Raw genomic sequence first — 21,820 nt, forward strand, 5'->3', positions numbered from 1 at the left:
AAAGCTTGGGCAGCTCGTCGGATATTTTGATAAAAACAGAAGTGTAGCAGCTATCGTAAGGTTGTAATTCTCTTCATTCTTAGCAGCTGTTATTGTTTTAGGGCTAGGGGCATTGTTTCTGTTGTTTGTTCTATTCTTCTCTCAAGGGGTATCAAGCCATTCATGTGAGACCTTACGAGAGCTGCTACCTCACCCGAAAAGAACCCCTAAGAGGTACCAAGATCCTGTTTTATGGGAGTGGCTTGCAATTTCTTCTTCTCTAAGAGGTACCAATTCTTCCATAACTCATTAAAGCCTGTCCTACTTCTTCTTCGGTTCAATACTCGGAAAGGTGGCGAAACACTTCCCACTGTGCCGAATTAGTTCCCATTGTGGACGTTTTGAGGCTTAACACCCTAAGAGGTACCAAGCAAGCACCCCCCGTCCTTTTTATATCGGAATCTCCTTCCGGGTGTTAGTCAATGAGAAAGGAGAAAGCGGTGACCACAGCGTATGATAATAAAAACATCAACCAACTTTATTTAAAGAGGCTCGACCAATTACGTTGGCCCCTTTACAATTGACTTTAAAAGTAAAATATAAAACTACGGAAAATCCATTACAATATATCAAAGATATAAGAAAGGAAATGTATTACAAAGGTATCAATGTAAGCCGCAATCATACAAACGTCGTCGACAGCAAATTAACGATCGTGACATGGTAGCAAAGAGTTTTAATATATGTCTTTACTTTTCCTAAGACTACCTAAGCTAAGTCATCGTTACATCTCGCAAATGAAAATAACATGGGATATTCCTACAGGCAGAAGAGACAAAAATTGACTTTTTACAAGCGCGGCCGAGGAACTGAACTTTATTTACACTTCTTGTTTTTTTTTTTTTTTTTTTTACTACGGTTTACTAAAACATTTGATTGTAACTGAAATAAATTTATAGGGGAGATAGGACCCTGCGCGCGCTCTGATTGGTAAAAAAAGCCATGTTTTATCAGAACATAAAACAGAAAAAGCGTGTTTTATTGTTTTTTGCCACATTACCTCTAGTCAACATTTTTGTTTGAGATGGAGAGAAACATTTTCTTTGCTTCTACTCGCGGCGTATAAAATCTACATCATAAAGCAAATAAATAAAACTAAGCCGTGACAAAAACACTCCGGACATTTGAAGCACTCGAGAGATGTAGAAAAGACTCCCCTGCGACTCGTGTTTTCTACATTTCCCTCGTGTTCTCAAATGCCCGTCGTGTTTTATCACAGTGTAATACACGGCGTGTAAAACTTAAACACTGGGCCGTTTTACAAGGAGGAAAGCTCTGTATGGTAGGAAGGTTTATCAATAACAGAGAACCATTTACTTAGGACACGAAAAATCTTGGGCAACAGGGTGCCCCTTGGTGAAACAGAACTTGTTTTGAAGGGGTGGAGAATATATCACTACCCATTCCTAGCCGGGATAAGTAGAGACGTAGAGAGAATGAGTAAACTCCAAGTGGCCAATGTCTGCTGCGGTGAAAATGGACAACTCTTCTGACATAAACGCTAAGTAAAGGCTGGTTTGAGGAGGACGGGGTAGCCGTTCCACCAGTTTATCTTAACGACCCAAGATTTTCAAAAAAGCTCATGGAAAAACTTAAGTTTGCTGAATCCTCTTGCCAGTGATCCTCAGTTCTGTCCTAAGCTCAAAATGTCGATTCTCCCTTCTTATTACCATACATTTCCCTTGATGTTAGCTCTGAGAATTTAAGAGTTCATCAAGACAATATCTCCTAGTTGATGATTTTCGTTCTTCTCATCACCTGTTTGTTTAAAATGTGATGGTCATGTAAGAGGAAATCAGGACTTGATCACTTACTACTGACTACTTAGTTACTGATCATTTGTTACTACTTGCCTATCGCATTAATAATTCTTGTCACGGAATTATTCTACTCAAAAATTAAAATGTCACTTTGATTCAAACGTGTTCGTACTCAGGACACAAGTCGAGGGGAAAATGCCTCGTGGCGGCCATCTTGGATTTCAATGTCAGACCCAAGTACGAGGCTGATGCACAACGTCTCTGTAAGAACAGGAAAATAACCAGTTACTGTGAGTAAGTAATAGATTCACTCGCCAACTGAAATGGCTTCCTTCTTGATGTAAACAGGGTAAAGTCCCGCGTGGACTCCTATATAAAAAGGACGGGGCTGCTTGTGGGAAATTTTGAAAAGAATCCCTAAGAGGTACCAAGATCCTATTTTGTGGGCGCGGCTTGAAATGTTTTCACCTCTAAGAAGTACCAATTCTAAATCAACACATAAACTGATACTTTCATAATTTTTAACAGTGTTAATGACGATTGCTTCGAATACCTTCTACTCGTATTTTTTCGGCTCAAAATCCCTAATAGGTACTGCAAAAGCTCCCGCCGTACGACGTATGAGGCTAAACATCCTAAAATGTACCAAAACCTTTTTTTAAACCTTAAGAGCGAATTTTTCTAATTAGCAAACATAGCGCGGCAGAAGTTGAAAAATCGATTTTTCTCTCTTTTCGTCCACAAATAGCCCTTAGGTAGATATGAAACGCGATATAGTTTTTTGGAGCTCGAAGCGCTTTAAATTCGAGAAAATCGAGGAAAATCGATTTTCGCTTCGACGGTCACCAAAATGACCGATCGCAAAGGCTTAAAATTAGTAATCTGAACTTGATTTGCGTTCGCGTGTAAAGAAGAACCAACACTTATCGACACTTTTTCTTGAAAGACAAAGTATTCAGCTATCCAAACCCAGGCTAGAACTTGACTTGAGCGCCATTTGAGAATAAACACAGAATTTTAAAAAAAATCCCTCTCAGTTACTAGGTCGAATTCCTTATTTACAAATAAAATTCAGAGATATTTTTCGACATGTGCCATAACTCCAAATTCCTTGAAACTTCGCCTTTGGAGCACCTTTATGTTTTTGTAAAACATGTATTAAAATCAGCTTGGGTTATTTTTCGAGTGCTTTTTGAGGCCCGACTGAAAAACCCCGATTTTGCCTAAAAGATCACGAAAATTAAACAATGGACTTGTGCGCGTTGGTCTGAGAGCAAGCGGGTACAGGCATTCAAGTCCTTATATTATGAGTTCTTTGTAGTAATAAGCAAATTGTTTGCTTGCACCTGTAATATAACGGTAAAACAGTTCAATCTCAACGCCAAAGTGACTTTATTTAATCCGAGTATGTTTTATCGCTTCGAATGTCAGATATTTGTGACGAGATGTCGATTTAACACCGAGGTGAAACAGGAAGTTAAAAACGTTTTACTACGCGGCCTTCCAATAATTAATTTAAGATAACTAGTCACTAAAGGAGATAGTTACTGTATTAAAGCTTAAAAGAGTTGCGTTTTCTGTAACCTATCAAGTTTGTTCGCAAAAAGTTATTTCAGAGTCATTTCAGGACTGGCAATACAGGTTAAATTTGGTAAAGAAATCTTCAGTTTCATTGTTTATTTTGATTGCAAGTCACGGTTTCATTCCCGGCCGTGGAATTTACTATGTCCCACAGAGTGTATTGTTTTACAAAAAGGCGGCCGTTTATTTCCGAAGTAAAACATGTTTCCAATAGTCTTTTGTGCTTTTGTCAATATATAGTTTAGTTAAAATTGGTATCTACAAACAAATCGGAGTACGAATTCCTATGAAAAGTTCGGTCAGAAATATTTCCCGCCAAAGCGAAGTGTTTTTTACTAATGTTTTCACTTTTTTTCGACTTTCTGCGATTGGCAATCCATGACTCACGAAAAGACCCGCTTGCAGTAGTTAGCTGGACTGCAGGATAGAATATTTAAGCACACCAAATCCATTTACGCTAATTAATTTCATCTAGGGCAGTATAAGTTTAATTTTCCCAAGAGAATTCTATTTTAGCCGTCACGCTGCATGTAAAAGCGATATGTATCCTCAGTTCTCTTGTTCTGTTTTTGCTTTCTATTTTTGTTTTGTTTTGTTTTTTTTTCCGTCGTGTAAAACATACTGCAACTATATAATGATCGAAGCTCTACCCTAAATTAATTTTGAGACTTTTGCTAACACTTCGTTTGCTTTCGGAACACGTGACGCGTCATATATATAGCCGATTGAAGGTCGGACGGCAGAAGTTCGCAAATGCGGATCTTTTTTTAAAGGTTTCTGTCGCCTCTCCTTTGGTATGTTTCAAAAACACGAACTGTTCTGTTTTTGGATCAGATGAATTGCTAAGCAATGCGGGTGGACTCTGGTCAGTTATTCTTCCATTATCGGAGCATAAACTGATGAACGAGATTGTCGAGGAAAGTCAGAGGTCAGCACAGGCAGCCCAAGTTCTCTCTACGAACCACACATGTCTAGTACCCCCGCGAGTCTTGGTTTGCCAACATGACGAGGTTACCAAGCCGATTTCAACGGTCGTTGGGTCGCGGATCAAACGACACGGAGCTCTTCCATAGTTTTATCGTTTCACTGGGGACACGAAGAGCCGCCTGGCGTCGCTCGCAGGGCTGCGATTGTGTGGCTAGAGGATTGAAATGAAAGATCAACCTTTGCCCTTGAATTCTGCGGTGGATTTGTGGCCGTGGCTACATTTTAGCCTGGGATTTTTGACTTCGTTCGACAGGCTGTACCGACTGAGGTGTTTCGCCTTGTCCTCTCTTTATAAAGGGAAAATCGGAATTCAAAAAAGTCGCTTAAATCAAGTGCAATCGGTAAAATAACCACACCAGGAGCGAACAACACACGTCTGGAATAAGGTAAGCCATTTTTATTGAGAATTTTCACTTTTAACTACCTCCATGGATATCTTGTAGAAAATCCCATATAAACCCTTATAATTCGATTCCATATTGTGTTGCTTGTGTGGTTCATAGAGAGAGCTTGGGCTGCCTGTGAGGTCAGCGGATCCTATTTGGCAGTGATATGAAAAGACAGGTTGGGTGACACCAGTTTGCCGCTATCCAACATGGTATCCGTTCCACGAAGAGGTCACGAAGGAGAGAAGAATAGCATAAAAATCCCAAGACTTATAAATGCTGCTATGTCAGGATTGCCAGCGGAAATCTTTCTTGTGATCAATGTTGTTTTTGTCGGCGCAGGTTAGTATACCTTCCGTTCTACCTTCCCAGTTTTAAATGGACACGTGTCTGCTCGCATTTACTTTGCAGACCCGTTTTCCATATTGAATTGAAGTAAATGCAACTCATCTGTAACTTCATTTATACATGTACACAGTTAACCACGTTGAATTGATTAGAATTGCGGTGCCGTGATTGTGAAATCTACACATTGTCCGTTTGTCAGTAATCTAATTAACGTAAAAGATTGAAATATTCCTTGCATGAATGAACTCCTGTTATCATTTTACTTTACTTTAACAGAAGCATATTGACCTGCAGAACGAAAATATCATGATGACAGAAGTTAAACCGCTTTACTTCAGCAGATTCTCTTGGCCTCAGAAAAACACGCAAGCATTCGATTGTTTACTTCTTACTGATGTTTTCGTTAAAATCCGGTTATATCAGCGGCGCGTTAAGGTAATTCCTCTGAAATAAAAGTGACAATAGATTTTTGTTTAAACTTTATCAACTGAATATTTGTCATATGATTTTGAAATAAAAAAGGGGGGTGCCCATGCTCATTAAGGAGCAGTGAGGCATTGAAAATGCCCCATTTTGGCATTATTTAATGCTTATTATAAAAACGCATTCCCAGTAATTGTAAGATCTTTGTGAGCCCAGACTCATAAGAAAACGCATTAAACTACAGTCAATACATTGTGTCGGACACAACTAAACATTTTAAGTTTGATTCAGACAAAAAGCTAAATCGTTGATTAAAATTTGAACTAAATTTCTTGACGTGGTTACCGACTGCAAAATAGAAAAGACCACAGTGTATCTGCTATTTTTCTTATTTATTCAATTTTCAGCAATAGAATTTAGATCAGTCTTTTCTCACGCGAAGCTTATGATTAGTTGATTAAAATGACTGGAAAAAAATTGGGGCGCCCGTGCTTGTTGGTGAGCTAGAGCCATTTTTCAACTGAAAGAGCTCAATATCAAGGCAAATCCGTCATGTTTTCAATATGCGCGTGCACGAGCGCGCGCTAATGACGCCATAAATTATGCGCAGTAAGGATGCGCAATGCAAATGTGAGGAATGACCTTAAAAACCACTCGATGAATAACCCAAGCTTATTTTGATACATGTTTTACAACAACATAAAAGTGTTACGTACAAGGAACTAATAATACAAGGACTTTAAATGCCTATACCCGCTTGCCCTCAGACCAACGCCCAGAAGTCCATTGTTTACTTTTCGTGATCTTTCAGGTAAAATCAGGGTTTTTCAGCCGGGCCTCAAAAAGCACCCGAAGAATAACCCAAGCTGATTTTGATATATGTTTTACAACAACATAAAAGTGTCCTTAAGGCGAAGTTTCAAGGAATTTGGAGTTATGGCACATGTCGAAAAATATCTCTGAATTTTATTCGTGAATTAGGAATTCGACCTAGCAACTGAAAGGGATTTTTTAAAAAATTGTGTGTTTATTCTCAAATGGCGCTCAAGTTAAGTTCTAACCTGGTTTGGATAGCTGAATGCTTTGTCTTTCAAGAAAAAGTATCGATAAGTGTTGGTTTTTCTTAACACGCGAACGCAAATTGAGTTCAGATTACTAATTTTAAGCCTTTGCGATCGGTCATTTTGGTGATCGTCGAGGCGAAAATCGTTTTCCTCGATTTTCTCGAATTTAAAGCGCTTCGAGCTCCAAAAGACTATATAACGTTTCATATCTACCTAAGGGCTTTTTGCGGACGAAAAGAGAGGAAAATCGATTTTTCAACTTCTGCCGCTAAATTCAAATTTTGCTTCGTTTTCGGTGACATTTGTTCTTAAAAGGCACGACAAGCACCCTCGTCTCCCCCCCCCCCTCCCCCCCCCCAGGGGTAAAGTAGTCTCAAGTAAGCCTGCATAGAGAATTAAAAACGCTACTTCCTCAGTTGTATGAAGCTAATAGGCCCTTTGCACGATCCGGTCACATGGTACAAAATCACACATGCTGGTGAGCAAGTTGCACAGCGGGACTTCCAAAACAAAGGCAGGTCCAGGTGGACTGTTACGAGTTGCATTGTTTTGGAAGTCCCACTGCGCAACTTGCTCACCAGCATGTGTGATTTTATACCATGTGACCGGATCGTGCAAAGGGCGTATTCTGGTCTAAAAGATACCAATAACAATAACAACATTTATTATTTGTATTGCACCTTAGTAAGTAAGACCCAAGGTTTGGGTCTTACTTGGCGCGGTCCGAGAGAATACAAAGAGTGCCTATTGGCCATGGATTAACAAACTAACGTGATTTTATAGCACTGAGAAATACGCCAATGGTTGCTATCGAATTTTGTAAAATACCAGAGATACTACGCGCGCTCTGATTGGTCAATAGAGTTGACAAACCTATATTCCATTGTACCGTTAAACACCCAGTTTCTGAATCTGGCAGCGTTAAAGGATAGGACGCAAAATTGCCCGACTTAAGTTTCTAAGTCTTATTTTGGTCTTAATCCAACAGAATATTTCACTATTACAGACGATTTTAGTGTAAACACTGATGAACTATTGATTAAAAAAGTATTCGAATGAAGTTCATATCTTTACGTTTTTAACCGACTTTAAAAAGGTACCACGTCGCCTTCCATCATTGGCCAACCTTTTTTACTGGAATACATAGGCCTGGCTGCTGAAATCCAGCCATCAGAAGCTTGATTCAGTCGAGAGTTTATCACATGGTGAAAACTCCTTTCATCTACAAAGAACTTTCCTGACAGTGCATTGTACGCCCTCCAACTTAAATTAGTTCATATTAAGGTATCATGGTGGGTGAATTTTACGAAAAATGCGAAAAATCTGTTTTTTTTTTTTTGTTTTTTTTTTTGCTTTTTTTTTTTTGCTGTTCAAATTGAGAAGACTGAGATAAATATTTTGTAAAAAGGAATGGGAAGAAAGCTATTTTACTTTTTAAGATAAAGAGAAAAAGCTATTTTTGAATCTCATGAACCCCTTACGGCGCATTGACACCTCTAAATAAAATTCACCGCAAGTTGTCACGTGTAAAGCGAATTGCGTCGAACAAGGTATTTGGCTCTCAGCGACCCACGGTAGCACTGTATTAAACCAAGAAAAATTGTTGCAGGAACTCGAGGACACAAGTCCCGCCAATGAAGCTGAAGGACAAACTACAACAAGTGATCGTCGCACGAAATTGCTGGAGAACGGACGCGATTCCGAAACTCCCACAATGAGAGAGTCAAGCGCAGATGTAGACCTCCACATTTCCTCTTTTGCCTTCACGAGGCATAATACCAATGCCGCCGACGAAATCTTCTAAGTAAAAGAAATCACGGCAGTTTAAAGACAAACCTGTATAAAGCTCTTGGTAGTTTGTCGCTTCTCGGACGATTTCACTACGACGGGTTTCCGCGCCAGAATTTTAAACGTCTGTTTATTTCAAGTTGTCATAAGCCACTGTTGTGGTAAACTGACCCACGCCGACATCTGTCAGTGCGGAGGGGATTTTTAACACCTAATCATACCAATCTCATAAAAGGTTTTTCGTCTTTTTCTCGATAAAATAAACTGCATACAAGGATGAACATTTTTAGTTCGTTTACGCGCGTCTTGCTACGGATTTGGCTGAAAATCGGCAGGTATGTTCCAGGATACCTCCTTCGAAAAAGGGTTTCAAGCTTTGTTTAATTCCGCTTCCGTTTCAAAGTTATGGCCTCTTTAGTAGAAGAAAACGTCCGCGTTGAAAACATGAAACTTTAGGAGGGTGTACAAAAAAAAACCCAAACGACATGTGGAAAATCGCCGACATCCTTTTTGAGGGTGATGTGTGAGAAAATATTTCCGATGTTGATCGCTTCGCTCCGATAATTCACGTGCGGAAGCGAACCAGTTTAAGCGAAGCAGTGTTTCTGGGTATTTCTTTTAATATCACTGCGACAACAAAATTTAGAAAATTTCAAAGATATGATTGTGTTCTATAACTATTACGCTTTCAGAAAATATATAGGTTGATTGGGTTTTCTCTCAAATCGCCAGCATAAGAGCGCGATTTCCAAACACTGTCTATCCACCTACCATGATACCTTAAATGACATTCTCAAATAGTTGAAGCAATCTTCAAACAGAATTGGTATGATTTGGCGGGATCTTGCTACTTCTAATGAAATGCAAGTTAAAGGATACTGGCTTCAAAACACAAGAATGATAAAATTATTGTTATCTTATCTGAAAACTTACCCTTATTTTCCAAACTTAAATGACACGTTATCTCCAATCAACATAAATGATGCCCACTGCCTCACTTCAGACCAGCCGTTACTCCGCATCCATTTCATGGCCTCGTGAAGAGATTCACTGGCACTCTCTCCGCCAACAAGATGCTCGTAGAAACGACTCATGAACTGCTCTGTTGCTTTGTCATCAAGGGCCCACAATGCCACTAACACTGAGCGTGCACCGGACCCTAAGAACGCTCGAGCAATTCCGATAACTCCCTCGGCTCTGATCTTCCCACGTCCACTGTGACAACAGCTAAGTACAACAAGTTTGGCTCGCAGCTGAACTTGTGAAATGTCAGACATTGTCAAAAGGTACTGTTCTTCTGTAGGAAACTTCTTAGTAGACCACCCAGGACAGAGGACAATTTCTCCTCTTTCGGCATCACCACGTGCAGCAAAATGTATCAGACCTGCTGAATGTAGCATTTCAAGCACCGCCTGCTTGGTTGCTTTCTCTCCTAACAAAGGCTGAACACCCAGCAGTCGCCCAATCATCTCTGCCTCCTTTCTTGCAAAGGGCAATGGTTTGAAAGTTGTACGACGACCATTATAACGCACTCTACCAACCTCAGGATCACCGACTATCAGAACACCACACTGACTGTGATAGTCAGTAGGACTGTCCTGGATGCATTTGAGAGTGGTCAAGGAAGGAACAATGCGAATCCTAAACGTTTCTGATAAGTACTTTCCACTGTCATCAAGTAAAGCTGGAAATGGAACATGGTACAAGCAGGGATTAGGAACAATGATGATCTCGGACCCCTCAAGTAAGTCGGTCACAGGAGCGATGATCATATTCTAGAACAAGGTTAGATTCTGTTCGGGATCATCTTCACCCCTTCTTTGTCGCAAAGTGGCAAGCTCCTCTTCCTGAGAGACATCTAGTTTTGGCTCAATATCATTTAAAGATCGATCTTCGCAATCCTCTTCGGATAAAATACCAAAGCTGCGGAGGCTTTTAGCAAAAAAATCATCCAAGCTGTCAGATGATCCGGCAGCGATATCACTTTCATTTACTGTTATTGTTCGAAAATGCATTACTCCGCTTGTATTGATAATCCACAAAAACATTTTCTTGTTATGATTAGAAATGTACAGACAAGAGCAGTTACTTTCTTGTTTCATAATATTCTCTATGCCAATCCAAGATTGCGGATCAGCTGAGATTTGCCTTTCAACAGAGTACCGAGTTGCCATCAGGTCTGCCAAGGCGCTAGCGCGTGCCAGCTCTGCAACATAAAGGGCTTTGTTAGGACTCCCCTCAAATACAAAGAAGGCAGCAAGATGCCGATAAGGAAAGCTGCGAATATCTGAAAGCGATACTTTAAATTGATCGTTGTCTCTTAGAAAAGCACGCAGACTTTCGTTTTTTTCCATACTCAAGACCAGATAGTCAAATGCTTCCTGGATCTTTTTTTGGGTTGTCTTCACCCCTGTAAGTGCACAAAGACATGCAAACTCTGTGTCAAGGTCTCCAATATCTTGACTAATTGAAAGTGCCTTCTCGAGATAACCTTCAGCAACGACAGGTTCACCGATAGAATGAAACAATGAACCTAACTTGAAGTAATCTGCTGCTTGTCCTGCTCTGTCACCAATTTCTTTACTTATCACAAGTCCTTTCTTAAAATATTGTTTAGCTTTACCATATTCACCAAGAGATTGAAACACAGTTCCTAAGTTTCCGTAAGAGTTCGCTTCTCCTGCTTTGCCACCAATTTCAATTCTGATAGCAAATGCTTTCTCAAAATATTCTTTAGCTTTGCCATACTCACCAAGAGAGTGGAACACAGCTCCTAAGTTTCCGTAACAGCTTGCTTCTCCTGCTTTGTCACCAAATTCAATTCTGATCGTAAGTGCTTTGTCAAGATACTGTTTAGCTTTATCGTATTCACCAAGAGATGAAAACACAGCTCCTAAGTTTCCGTAAGCGGCTGCTTCCCCTCTCCTGTTACCAGTTTCTCTCATGATCTTGATTGCTTTCTCATAAAGTTTTCCTGCCTCTAAATATTTAAATAGTTTTTCGTATATCATGGCTAGGTTTAAAAATAGAGAGCCTTCATCATCTTTTTTTCCACGTTCTTGGTAAATGAAAATAAGTTGCCTGCCGTATTTTATGGCATTTGTGTAATCAGGGATACGACAATACGCCATAAACATTGTTCTATAGATAGCAATGCTAACTAAATCAACAAATTGCTCCCTCTTTTTTTTCATCACCTCATTATTTAGGAAAATCAAACATTCTTTGCAGACCTCTATAGCTTTTACACCCCGACCGGTGTTGAGAAGGAAAGTTGCAATAGCCAAACCAACACAGATGACTTGAAAAACGTAGTCTAGATTGTTCATTTTGTCCTCGTCTATAAGCCCTGTAAAAAGAAAATACCACTCAAACTCTATAGTGTAAAATAACATTATACTTTTGTACTTCTCTTCTCCTAAGTGTATAAATGAGTACCGGCGAACTTAATGCTGGAGGTGAGCCTGGTATTGGCTCCTAGCTGGCCGTTTTATGCAAGATGGGAGACGTTGGTTTGACACAGACTAGAAGGTTTTCACCTCGTGCTCAGACTTTATGAAACTTTTCCATTATAAAGAAAATAACCTGAAGAAATCTTCTCAAAGTCCTTAATAATTCATCAAGTTTAAACAAAGGAAATCATGACCGTGACGGTGTTTGGATATCTGATCTTAATTAGCATAGATTTTTACGATTTCATTTCTCCGTTTTCTCCTTAGTTTTACTTTGGGAACATCTATCAAACACTCAAGACAGTGTTTGACCACATATCCAAATACCTCGAAGTTCGTCAAAAATACTCTGCTGCGCGTCGTATTTTCAACTCTCTTCTCGGTGTTTGAAAATGTGGTCAAACACGGCTTTTCATGTTTGATATATTATGTAAATCCCCCCGCCCCTTTCTCTACTGAATGTGTTATCCACCGTGAATAGGAGGGATCAGTACTGCGAGCACACTTTAATTATCTTGACTCCCGTGCCGGCCGAAAACGGCCTTGACCAACATTGTCCTTTGTTCCACTTCTGACGTCAACACCATTGACTATAATTGGCATTACTTCTACTCAAGGTCCGCAACAGGAAAAGATCTTTCCAATAATGCCCAGATCAGAGTGATTGGGTTAACTGAGCTTGAAATACGCGCGAAAAGGCTTCGAAATTTGAGTGAAAAGACTTGGCAAGAAATTTCTTCGATTAAGCTTCGCCATGTCATATTATGAATATCGCAAAGATATATTTTTTCGTCTAACAAGGCAAAAACTACAAGATGAGGTTCTTACCTCAGTCAGGAGAAAATCACCAAGAGCATGCAACTACCCTACATTTTGGTCATGGCGTTTTCACAGACCGATCTATTTTTTGTTTGAATTTACCAGGAATTCAGACCCCCACAGAAACTTCAGTGACTAATCACAAGCAGGGACTTTATTCTTAACTGACGTCATCATTACAGCGGTAGAAGTGATGGGCTCCTGATGTGAGGTCGGCCATTTTTTCCCTTACCGATGCGCGCCCATGTAGACCGAAACCGACCTATCTCGCGGGAAAAAAAAAAAACTAAAAATAGACCGGTCTGTAAAAATGCTATGACCTAGGTTTACTATGGGAGTTGCACACTCCTAGTGATGGATTCCAGCCTCAGTAGAGTTCCCTTTGAAAAGTGCATGGCACCTACGAAACATTTGGGTGTTTCACGCAATTCCAGGAAAACTGATGATCATATAACGTATCTGTTTGGCGGTATGCGAGATGGGTTTTTAAACCCATAAAAACTATAACGCCGAGATACCGAATGTAAGCATCTTCAGGTTTAAACATGATTTGCACTCTTCGGCAAGTGGAGTGAAAGACTTTTTTTTCAAATCAATGTCGGGATATGGAATGGAAAACAGTGAATCGCGATTCCTCTTTAACTCTCCCTCAGAAGCTAAAAGTAGCTCAAGAAGCCCGAAATACGCATCCATAGCTACAGGTCACAAAATCAGCCCGTTCAGATTTATTCCTTGTTATACTCAGTGCCTCATTCCCCCCAGCAGGGTAACGTAATACGCGTAAATTGTCTAGCTTGATGCGCTATGGACACCAGTGTTATCAATCAAACAAAATCAAACCAAGTTTTACCGAACAGTCTCGAGTTTATTTTGGACTGGTTGAAATAAATGAGAGATTAGTTTTTCTCACCACAGTGAAGTTCGCACTGGAAAAAGTCGAAACTCAAACAATAGGCGAGTCTCTCAAAATTCCGAGAAAAAGTATCATTATAAAATCGAGAGAAGTTTTAACGGATTTAAATCAAGCTGTATAACAACGAATACGTTCGAGTTTGATCGGTAAGTGATGTTGCTTGTACAGAACATCCCAAAACTGACTTCCTTATAGGTCGTACAGCAAAGCCATGCTGTACATGTACACGGTAAAGAACATTTGTTTGTAGTGTCATGGTACGATTTAAAGTTCTACTTGGTGTCGGTATTTGGGCAGTTTCTTTGTCAACTAAATATAAAGGTGCGTTCTTGATCATTGTAGTCTATTCATAGGCTTGAAGGGAGGGAATCGAAGAACTGGTCGGGCGGGTCATGTAGCATTTCCTAAGGCAAATCACTAATAGACTGCTAGCAGGGAACTCCGCGTCTTAACTCGGCCAAGCATTACATCATTTGAGGAGGTTTTTGTGATACCTCGAATAATATGTTAAATGTTATCGGTGGAAGCCCAAATAATGCATTGTTTTAAACAAAATAACGACTAACTTACCGTTGCGCAGTAGCCTGTATTCAGTCGTTCGTTCTTCCAAACAAAAACTGTAGAGGTGCGTCTGTGTTTTACTGCTTATAACTGTGTTGCTCGCATAAATTATCCATCCTTAGAACCATTTCAGTTTTGCAGCATCTGACGTGCCAAGCGGAGAAAAAAGAAACGAAATGTTTGTCTGCGCGTGATCTTTGCGGAAGATCATTTAAAAACCAGAAATATGATTAATAAGGACATAATTATAGAGCATGAGCAAGAACTTGGTAAGAGAGGAAAACTTTTTTTCAGATAAATTACCGGTAAAAAATGACTCGAGGAGGAGTGGGCGGGTACAATTCTTACTAAAAAAACTCTTCTTCATGATGTAAACACGTATTTAAACATTAAGTAATTGTAGTCAGGAGATGACACTTTAAGTTTCTGGTTTGTCACTGACTGTTTTTAAGATGTGACTTCAAGACGTTTCAGTGAGTGCTTAGACCTTCTTCAGATGAAACTGAAAAGTTTTACACGTGATTCAATATACGAGCACCCTTGGAAGGTCACGTCTAAAACGTAAAAAAAAAAACATAGAGCACGTGAGTCGCATATTCACCACGAGATCGAAAAACAGTTCCTAAGTTTCCGTAACAGCTTGCTTCTCCTGCTCTGTCACCAATTTCAATTTGGATCGCTAGTGCTTTCTCAAGATACTCTTTAGCTTTGTCATATTCACCACGAGATAGAAACACAGTTCCTAAGTTTCCGTAACAGCGTGCTTCTCCTTCTTTGTCACCAATTTCTTTCTTGGTTGCAAGTGCTCTCTCAAGATATTCTATAGCTTTGTCATATTCACCACGAGATAGAAACACAGTTCCTAAGTTTCCGTAACAGCTTGCTTCTCCTGCTCTGTCACCAATTTCAATTTGGATCGCTAGTGCTTTCTCAAGATACTCTTTAGCTTTGTCATATTCACCACGAGATAGAAACACAGTTCCTAAGTTTCCGTAACAGCTTGCTTCTCCTGCTCTGTCACCAATTTCAATTCTGATCGTAAGTGCTTTCTCAAGATACTCTTTAGCTTTGTCATATTCTCCAAGAGATTTAAAGTTGACCCCTAAGTTCCCGTAATCTGCCCCTTCTCCTTTTTGTCACCAATTTCAATTCTGATCGCAAGTGCTTTCTCAGTATATTCTTTAGCTTTGTGATACTCTCCAAGAGACATAAACACGGTTCCTAAGTTTCCGTAACAGCTTGCTTCTCCTTCTCTGTCACCAATTTCAATTTGGATCGCTAGTGCTTTCTCAAGATACTCTTTAGCTTTGTCATATTCTCCAAGAGATTTAAAGTTATCCCCTAAGTTCCCGTAATCTGCCGCTTCTCCGTCTTTGTCACCAATTTCAATTTGGATCGCAAGTGCTTTCTCAGTATATTCTTTAGCTTTGTGATACTCTCCAAGAGACATAAACACGGTTCCTAAGTTTCCGTAACAGCTTGCTTCTCCTGCTCTGTCACCAATTTCAATTCTCATTGCAAGTGCTTTCTCAAGAAACTCATTAGCTTTGTCATATTTACCAAGAGATAAAAACACAGTTCCTAAGTTTCCGTAACAGCTCGCTTCTTCTGCTCTGTCACCAATTTCAATTGTGATAGCAAGTGCTTCCCCAAGATATTCTATAGCTTTATCGTATTTACCAAGAGATTCAAACACAACTCCTAAGTTTCCGTAAGCGACTGCTTCTCCTCTCCTGTCACCAATTTCTCTCATGATATTGATCGCTTTCTCATAAAGTTTTCCTGCCTCTACATATTTAAATTGTTTTTCATAGATCATGGCTAGTTCTAATAATAGAATGCCTTCATCTTCGCCTGTTTTTCCAAGCTCTAGGTAAATGTCAAGAAGTTGCTTGCCGCATTTTATGGCATTTGTGTAATCAAAGATAAGACAATACGCCATCAAGATTGTTTTATAGATAGCAGTGCTAACTAATTTAACAACCTGCTCCTCCTTTTCTTTCGGCATCACATTATTTACGAAAATCAAACATTCTTTACAGACCTCTATAGCTTTTACACCCCGACCGGTGTTGAGAAGGAAAGTTGCAATAGCCAAACCAACACAGATGACTTGAAAAACGTAGTCTAGATTGTTCATTTCGTCCTCCTCTATAGGCCCTGTAAAAAGGAAATACCACTCAGGCTCTATAGTGTAAAATAACATTATACTTTTTTACTTCTCTTCTCCTACGTGTATAAATGACTACCGGCGAACTTAATGCTGGAGGTGAGCCTGGTATTGGCTCCTAGCTGTTCGTTTTATGCAAGATGGGACACGTTGGTTTGACTCAGACTAGAAGGTTTTCACCTCGTGCTCAGACTTTATGAAACTTTTCCATTATAAAGAGAATAACCTGAAGAAATCTTCTCAAAGTCCTTAATAATTCATCAAGTTTAAACAAAGGAAATCATGACCGTGACGGTGTTTGGATATCTGATCTTAATTAGCATAGATTTTTACGATTTCATTTCTCCGTTTTCTTCTCGTTTTACTTTCTATTGAGAACATCTATCAAACACTCAAGACAGTGTTTGACCACATATCCAAATACCTCGAAGTTCGTCAAAAATACTCTGCTGCGCGTCGTATTTTCAACTCTCTTCTCGGTGTTTGAAAATGTGGTCAAACACGGCTTTTCATGTTTGATATATTATGTAAATCCCCCCGCCCCTTTCTCTACTGAATGTGTTATCCACCGTGAATAGGAGGGATCAGTACTGCGAGCACACTTTAATTATCTTGACTCCTGTGCCGGCTGAAAACGGCCTTGACCAACATTGTCCTTTGTTCCACTTCTGACGTCAACACCATTGACCATAATTGGCATTACTTCTACTCAAGGTCCGCAACAGGAAAAGATCTTTCCAGTAATGCCCAGATCAGAGTGATTGGGTTAACTGAGCTTGAAATACGCGCGAAAAGGCTTCGAAATTTGAGTGAAAAGACTTGGCAAGAAATTTCTTCGATTAAGCTTCGCCATGTCATATTATGAATATCGCAAAGATATATTTTTTCGACTAACAAGGCAAAAACTACAAGATGAGGTTCTTACCTCAGTCAGGAGAAAATCACCAAGAGCATGCAACTACCCTACATTCCGGTCATGGCGTTTTCACAGACCGATCTATTTTTTGTTTGAATTTACCAGGAATTCAGACCCCCACAGAAACTTCAGTGACTAATCACGAGCAGGGACTTTATTGTTAACTGACGTCATCATTACACCGGTAGAAGTGATGGGCTCCTGATGTGAGGTCGGCCATTTTTTCCCTTACCGATGCGCGCCCATGTAGACCGAAAAAGACCTATCTCGCGGGAAAAGAAGCCTAAAAATAGACCGGTCTGTAAAAGTGGTATGACCTAGGTTTACTATGGGAGTTGCACACTCCTAGTGATGGATTCCAGCCTCAGTAGAGTTCCCTTTGAAAAGTGCATGGCACCTACGAAACATTTGGGTGTTTCACGCAATTCCAGGAAAACTGATGATCATATAACGTATCTGTTTGGCGGTATGCGAGATGGGTTTTTAAACCCATAAAAACTATAACGCCGAGATACCGAATGTAAGCATCTTCAGGTTTAAACATGATTTGCACTCTTCGGCAAGTGGAGTGAAAGACTTTTTTTTCAAATCAATGTCGGGATATGGAATGGAAAACAGTGAATCGCGATTCCTCTTTAACTCTCCCTCAGAAGCTAAAAGTAGCTCAAGAAGCCCGAAATACGCATCCATAGCTACAGGTCACAAAATCAGCCCGTTCAGATTTATTCCTTGTTATACTCAGTGCCTCATTCCCCCCAGCAGGGTAACGTAATACGCGTAAATTGTCTAGCTTGATGCGCTATGGACACCAGTGTTATCAATCAAACAAAATCAAACCAAGTTTTACCGAACAGTCTCGAGTTTATTTTGGACTGGTTGAAATAAATGAGAGATTAGTTTTTCTCACCACAGTGAAGTTCGCACTGGAAAAAGTCGAAACTCAAACAATAGGCGAGTCTCTCAAAATTCCGAGAAAAAGTATCATTATAAAATCGAGAGAAGTTTTAACGGATTTAAATCAAGCTGTATAACAACGAATACGTTCGAGTTTGATCGGTAAGTGATGTTGCTTGTACAGAACATCCCAAAACTGACTTCCTTATAGGTCGTACAGCAAAGCCATGCTGTACATGTACACGGTAAAGAACATTTGTTTGTAGTGTCATGGTACGATTTAAAGTTCTACTTGGTGTCGGTATTTGGGCAGTTTCTTTGTCAACTAAATATAAAGGTGCGTTCTTGATCATTGTAGTCTATTCATAGGCTTGAAGGGAGGGAATCGAAGAACTGGTCGGGCGGGTCATGTAGCATTTCCTAAGGCAAATCACTAATAGACTGCTAGCAGGGAACTCCGCGTCTTAACTCGGCCAAGCATTACATCATTTGAGGAGGTTTTTGTGATACCTCGAATAATATGTTAAATGTTATCGGTGGAAGCCCAAATAATGCATTGTTTTAAACAAAATAACGACTGACTTACCGTTGCGCAGTAGCCTGTATTCAGTCGTTCGTTCTTCCAAACAAAAACTGTAGAGGTGCGTCTGTGTTTTACTGCTTATAACTGTGTTGCTCGCATAAATTATCCATCCTTAGAACCATTTCAGTTTTGCAGCATCTGACGTGCCAAGCGGAGAAAAAAGAAACGAAATGTTTGTCTGCGCGTGATCTTTGCGGAAGATCATTTAAAAACCAGAAATATGATTAATAAGGACATAATTATAGAGCATGAGCAAGAACTTGGTAAGAAAGGAAAACTTTTTTTCAGATAAATTACCGGTAAAAAATGACTCGAGGAGGAGTGGGCGGGTACAATTCTTACTAAAAAAAACTCTTCTTCATGATGTAAACACGTATTTAAACATTAAGTAATTGTAGTCAGGAGATGACACTTTAAGTTTCTGGTTTGTCACTGACTGTTTTTAAGATGTGACTTCAAGACGTTTCAGTTAGTGCTTAGACCTTCTTCAGATGAAACTGAAAAGTTTTACACGTGATTCAATATACGAGCACCCTTGGAAGGTCACGTCTAAAACGTAAAAAAAAAAACATAGAGCACGTGAGTCGCGCACTACATTTCTAAGTTTCTAAGCGCGTTCGTTTAACGAGCTGTCTTTTTGAGAAGAAAAGAGAGAAGAAGAAGAGAAGACGAGAAGAGATATTCCATATCTAAAAAGGAACTATGCATTATTTTGTTTATCATATAGACATACTAATAACGACGTTTTGGACGATTTTCCGAAGATTTCCGACCAATTTCTGAAGATTTCCGATCAAAGATTCTCCTTCCGAACAATTTCCGAAAATGTGGAAGATTACTGAAGATTGCTGAAGACTTTCGAGGAAGATTCGAAGATTTTTCGATCATACACCAACAAATTTAAGTACAGTTTAAGGTTCAAACATGATATCAGTGAAGTCATCAATATCTTCACAAAGATATGGAAAATACGCCATCCGAGTCCCGGATGTAGTTTCGTATGAATTTTACGAGTGGTGTATTTTCCAGTAAAACACTCGTGTCTATATAATAAAAAAAACTTTCAGTTTCAACTGATGAAGTTGTAAGCACTAAACGAAGCGTGTTGATAAACAACAACTTTAAGAACAGTCAGTGGCAAACTGGTAACTTACCATGTACCCGTGGGGGGGGGGGTAGTGTACTCCCTATAATATCCTATACGGGGGGGGTCCGCCCAAAAGGAGTACCTTTCTCAGGACTCAGGGATATAAAAGGGTAGGGATTACACAAGTTGAGGTATATGAAAGGGTGGGGAAATGGGAGTATCTTGACTCCTGCCGGAACATGAACTGAATATAAATACTTGATTTTTGGTTAACATCTCTTCTGGTAATGCTTGATGTTTTTCCGCAATATTTTTCATTAACTTCATTCCAAGGGTTTAGAAAACGGATACAGTGTTCTTAAGAAGGTGTGTGAAAGGGATGCCTTGTTCAATAATAGGTATCCAAATAGGGTAGCTTTTCTGTCAAAATGGTATACAAAAGGGTAAGAGGCTGGACCTCCGGCCAGAGCTTCCCCGTTAAAAACGTACTAGAGTAACATAAGTTTGATTTGGATTACACAAGTTGAGGTATATGAAAGGGTGGGGAAATGGGAGTATCTTGACTCCTGCCGTAACATAAACTGAATATAAATACTTGATTTTTGGTTAACATCTCTTCTGGTAATGCTTGATGTTCTCCCGTAATATTTTTCATTAACTTTATTCCAAATGTTCAGAAAACGGATGCAGTATTTTTAAGAAGGTGTGTGAAAAATGGTATACAAGAGGGTAAGGGGTTGGACCTCCGGCCAGAGCTTCCCCGTTAAAAACGTAGTAGAGTACCATTAGCCTGCAGTGCAGGAGTATTTTGTCCAGCGAGCGCACGCATTTTGATAAGGCAAGCGCCACCTTGGATTCAAACTCGCAAGAGACGAAAAGAGGTCCTAAGGTGTAGGAGTACCGATAGCACGTGAACAGATGGAAAACACCTGAACTGCAGGCTAGAGTACCATGCAAAACCTTTCTTATAAAAATAAGTTTGATTTGGATGAAAATGAATTTGTATGCAGAACTCATTTTCCTACGAATGGTTTCGTACGAAGACTCGTTTTACACAGAGGCGAAAGGCAATCGCAAATGGCCTATTGGCCTGTTCAGAAAATATCGCGCCAGACTATGTTTAGCACGCGCGAGTCCCGCGATGCGTTTCTCCAATTTTGCATGTCGCCCTCTAACAGTGCGCGTTTAACGTGCTGCCTTTTTGAATCACGTGTAAAGCCTTTCAGATTCAACCCATAAACCGTTAAGCACTAAACGAAACGTGTTGAGGTAACATCTTAAAAACAGTCAGTGATAAATTAGTAACTTATAATGTAAACAGGTCTTTGCTCGCGCTTTGAACGCCCACCCGGCGATCAACCACCAGTCCCTCATTACCGCTTGTAGATTTGATCGAGGAGACGCAAATTTTTTTTTTTTTTTTTTTTAAAATTCAGTTAACGATTCTTCACGTTGATACTGGTTTGGAAACAGTCGCCATCATTACTAAGGACGCCGTGTATTTCGATAGAAACAAATAATATGCTTCTGATTTTGATAGTAGATCAATCAGTATGATTTATGTTTTAAAAGAAAAGAAAGTTTAAAAAACCCGAATTTTTAGCAAGTCGTCATGATGAGAGCATATAGTGCGTGTAAGCAAACAATTTATACTTACGTTTTAAGGAGATTGCGACAACACTGACAAACTCGTTGAAGGTCCCCCATTGTGGCCGCCATGTTGAAGGCTTGGGCGCCATGCATGACTCAAGTTTAGATGCAAATAAATTTTCATTAAATAGCACCGCCCTAACAGCGAGCTAAGGTAGCCGAATGCTATGTTAGATGATTCGCGAGTTAATTAATCGTTTGAAATTAATCCGAAAAACGGCAAGATATTTGTTTACCTGAAATATTAGGGAGTTTAAGCAAACTACGACGACGGCGGCAAAGAGAATGTCACCAAACATAAGGTTGAATGAGCAAAACAATGGCTGTGCACGTGCGTTATAAATCTTTGTACATTTCTTTGCCGTCCTCTGCACAACAACAACAACATGAAATGAACAA

At 39.7% G+C, this 21,820-nt stretch overlaps 2 protein-coding genes and 1 pseudogene across 4 annotated transcripts in view; all 3 read right to left on the reverse strand.

Annotated features, from left to right (window-relative positions):
• Positions 1–865: 865 nt before the first annotated feature.
• On the reverse strand, positions 866–14,194 carry LOC149107550 (tetratricopeptide repeat protein 28-like). Of its 2 annotated transcripts, XM_089295172.1 has the most exons (3): positions 14,131–14,194; positions 9,310–11,725; positions 866–2,060 (listed from the first exon to the last, which is right to left on the reverse strand). In XM_089295172.1, exon 2 carries the CDS (start codon positions 10,146–10,148, stop codon positions 9,312–9,314), a length of 837 nt encoding a protein of 278 aa, XP_089151298.1. In that variant the 5' UTR covers positions 10,149–11,725; positions 14,131–14,194; the 3' UTR covers positions 866–2,060; positions 9,310–9,311. The 2 variants fall into 2 exon arrangements, with proteins under 2 accessions (XP_089151298.1, XP_089151299.1); XM_089295173.1 differs by lacking the exon at positions 866–2,060 and having other exon boundaries at positions 10,051–11,725; positions 14,131–14,188.
• The window catches only part of LOC149107549 (tetratricopeptide repeat protein 28-like), a 31,000-nt gene continuing 10,045 nt past the window's right edge, over positions 866–21,820 (reverse strand). The window contains exon 2 of the mRNA XM_089295164.1: positions 866–2,060. The gene's annotated coding sequence lies outside the window, so the exon portion shown is untranslated. The remainder of the gene's footprint in view (positions 2,061–21,820) is intronic.
• On the reverse strand, positions 14,675–19,247 carry LOC149107551 (uncharacterized; annotated as a pseudogene). The gene is made up of 2 exons (XR_016208903.1): positions 18,688–19,247; positions 14,675–16,281 (listed from the first exon to the last, which is right to left on the reverse strand). The product of XR_016208903.1 is annotated as an uncharacterized LOC149107551 (transcript).

Source organism: Orbicella faveolata, unplaced genomic scaffold, assembly GCF_042242905.1.
Source record: "Orbicella faveolata isolate gen_17 unplaced genomic scaffold, um_ofav_v1 contig_26, whole genome shotgun sequence".
NCBI lineage: Eukaryota > Metazoa > Cnidaria > Anthozoa > Scleractinia > Merulinidae > Orbicella > Orbicella faveolata.

Excerpts from the sequence above, each read along its gene's own strand:
- LOC149107550 (XM_089295173.1), bottom strand. The coding sequence starts at position 11,705 with ATGAACAATCTAGACTACGTTTTTCAAGTCATCTGTGTTGGTTTGGCT.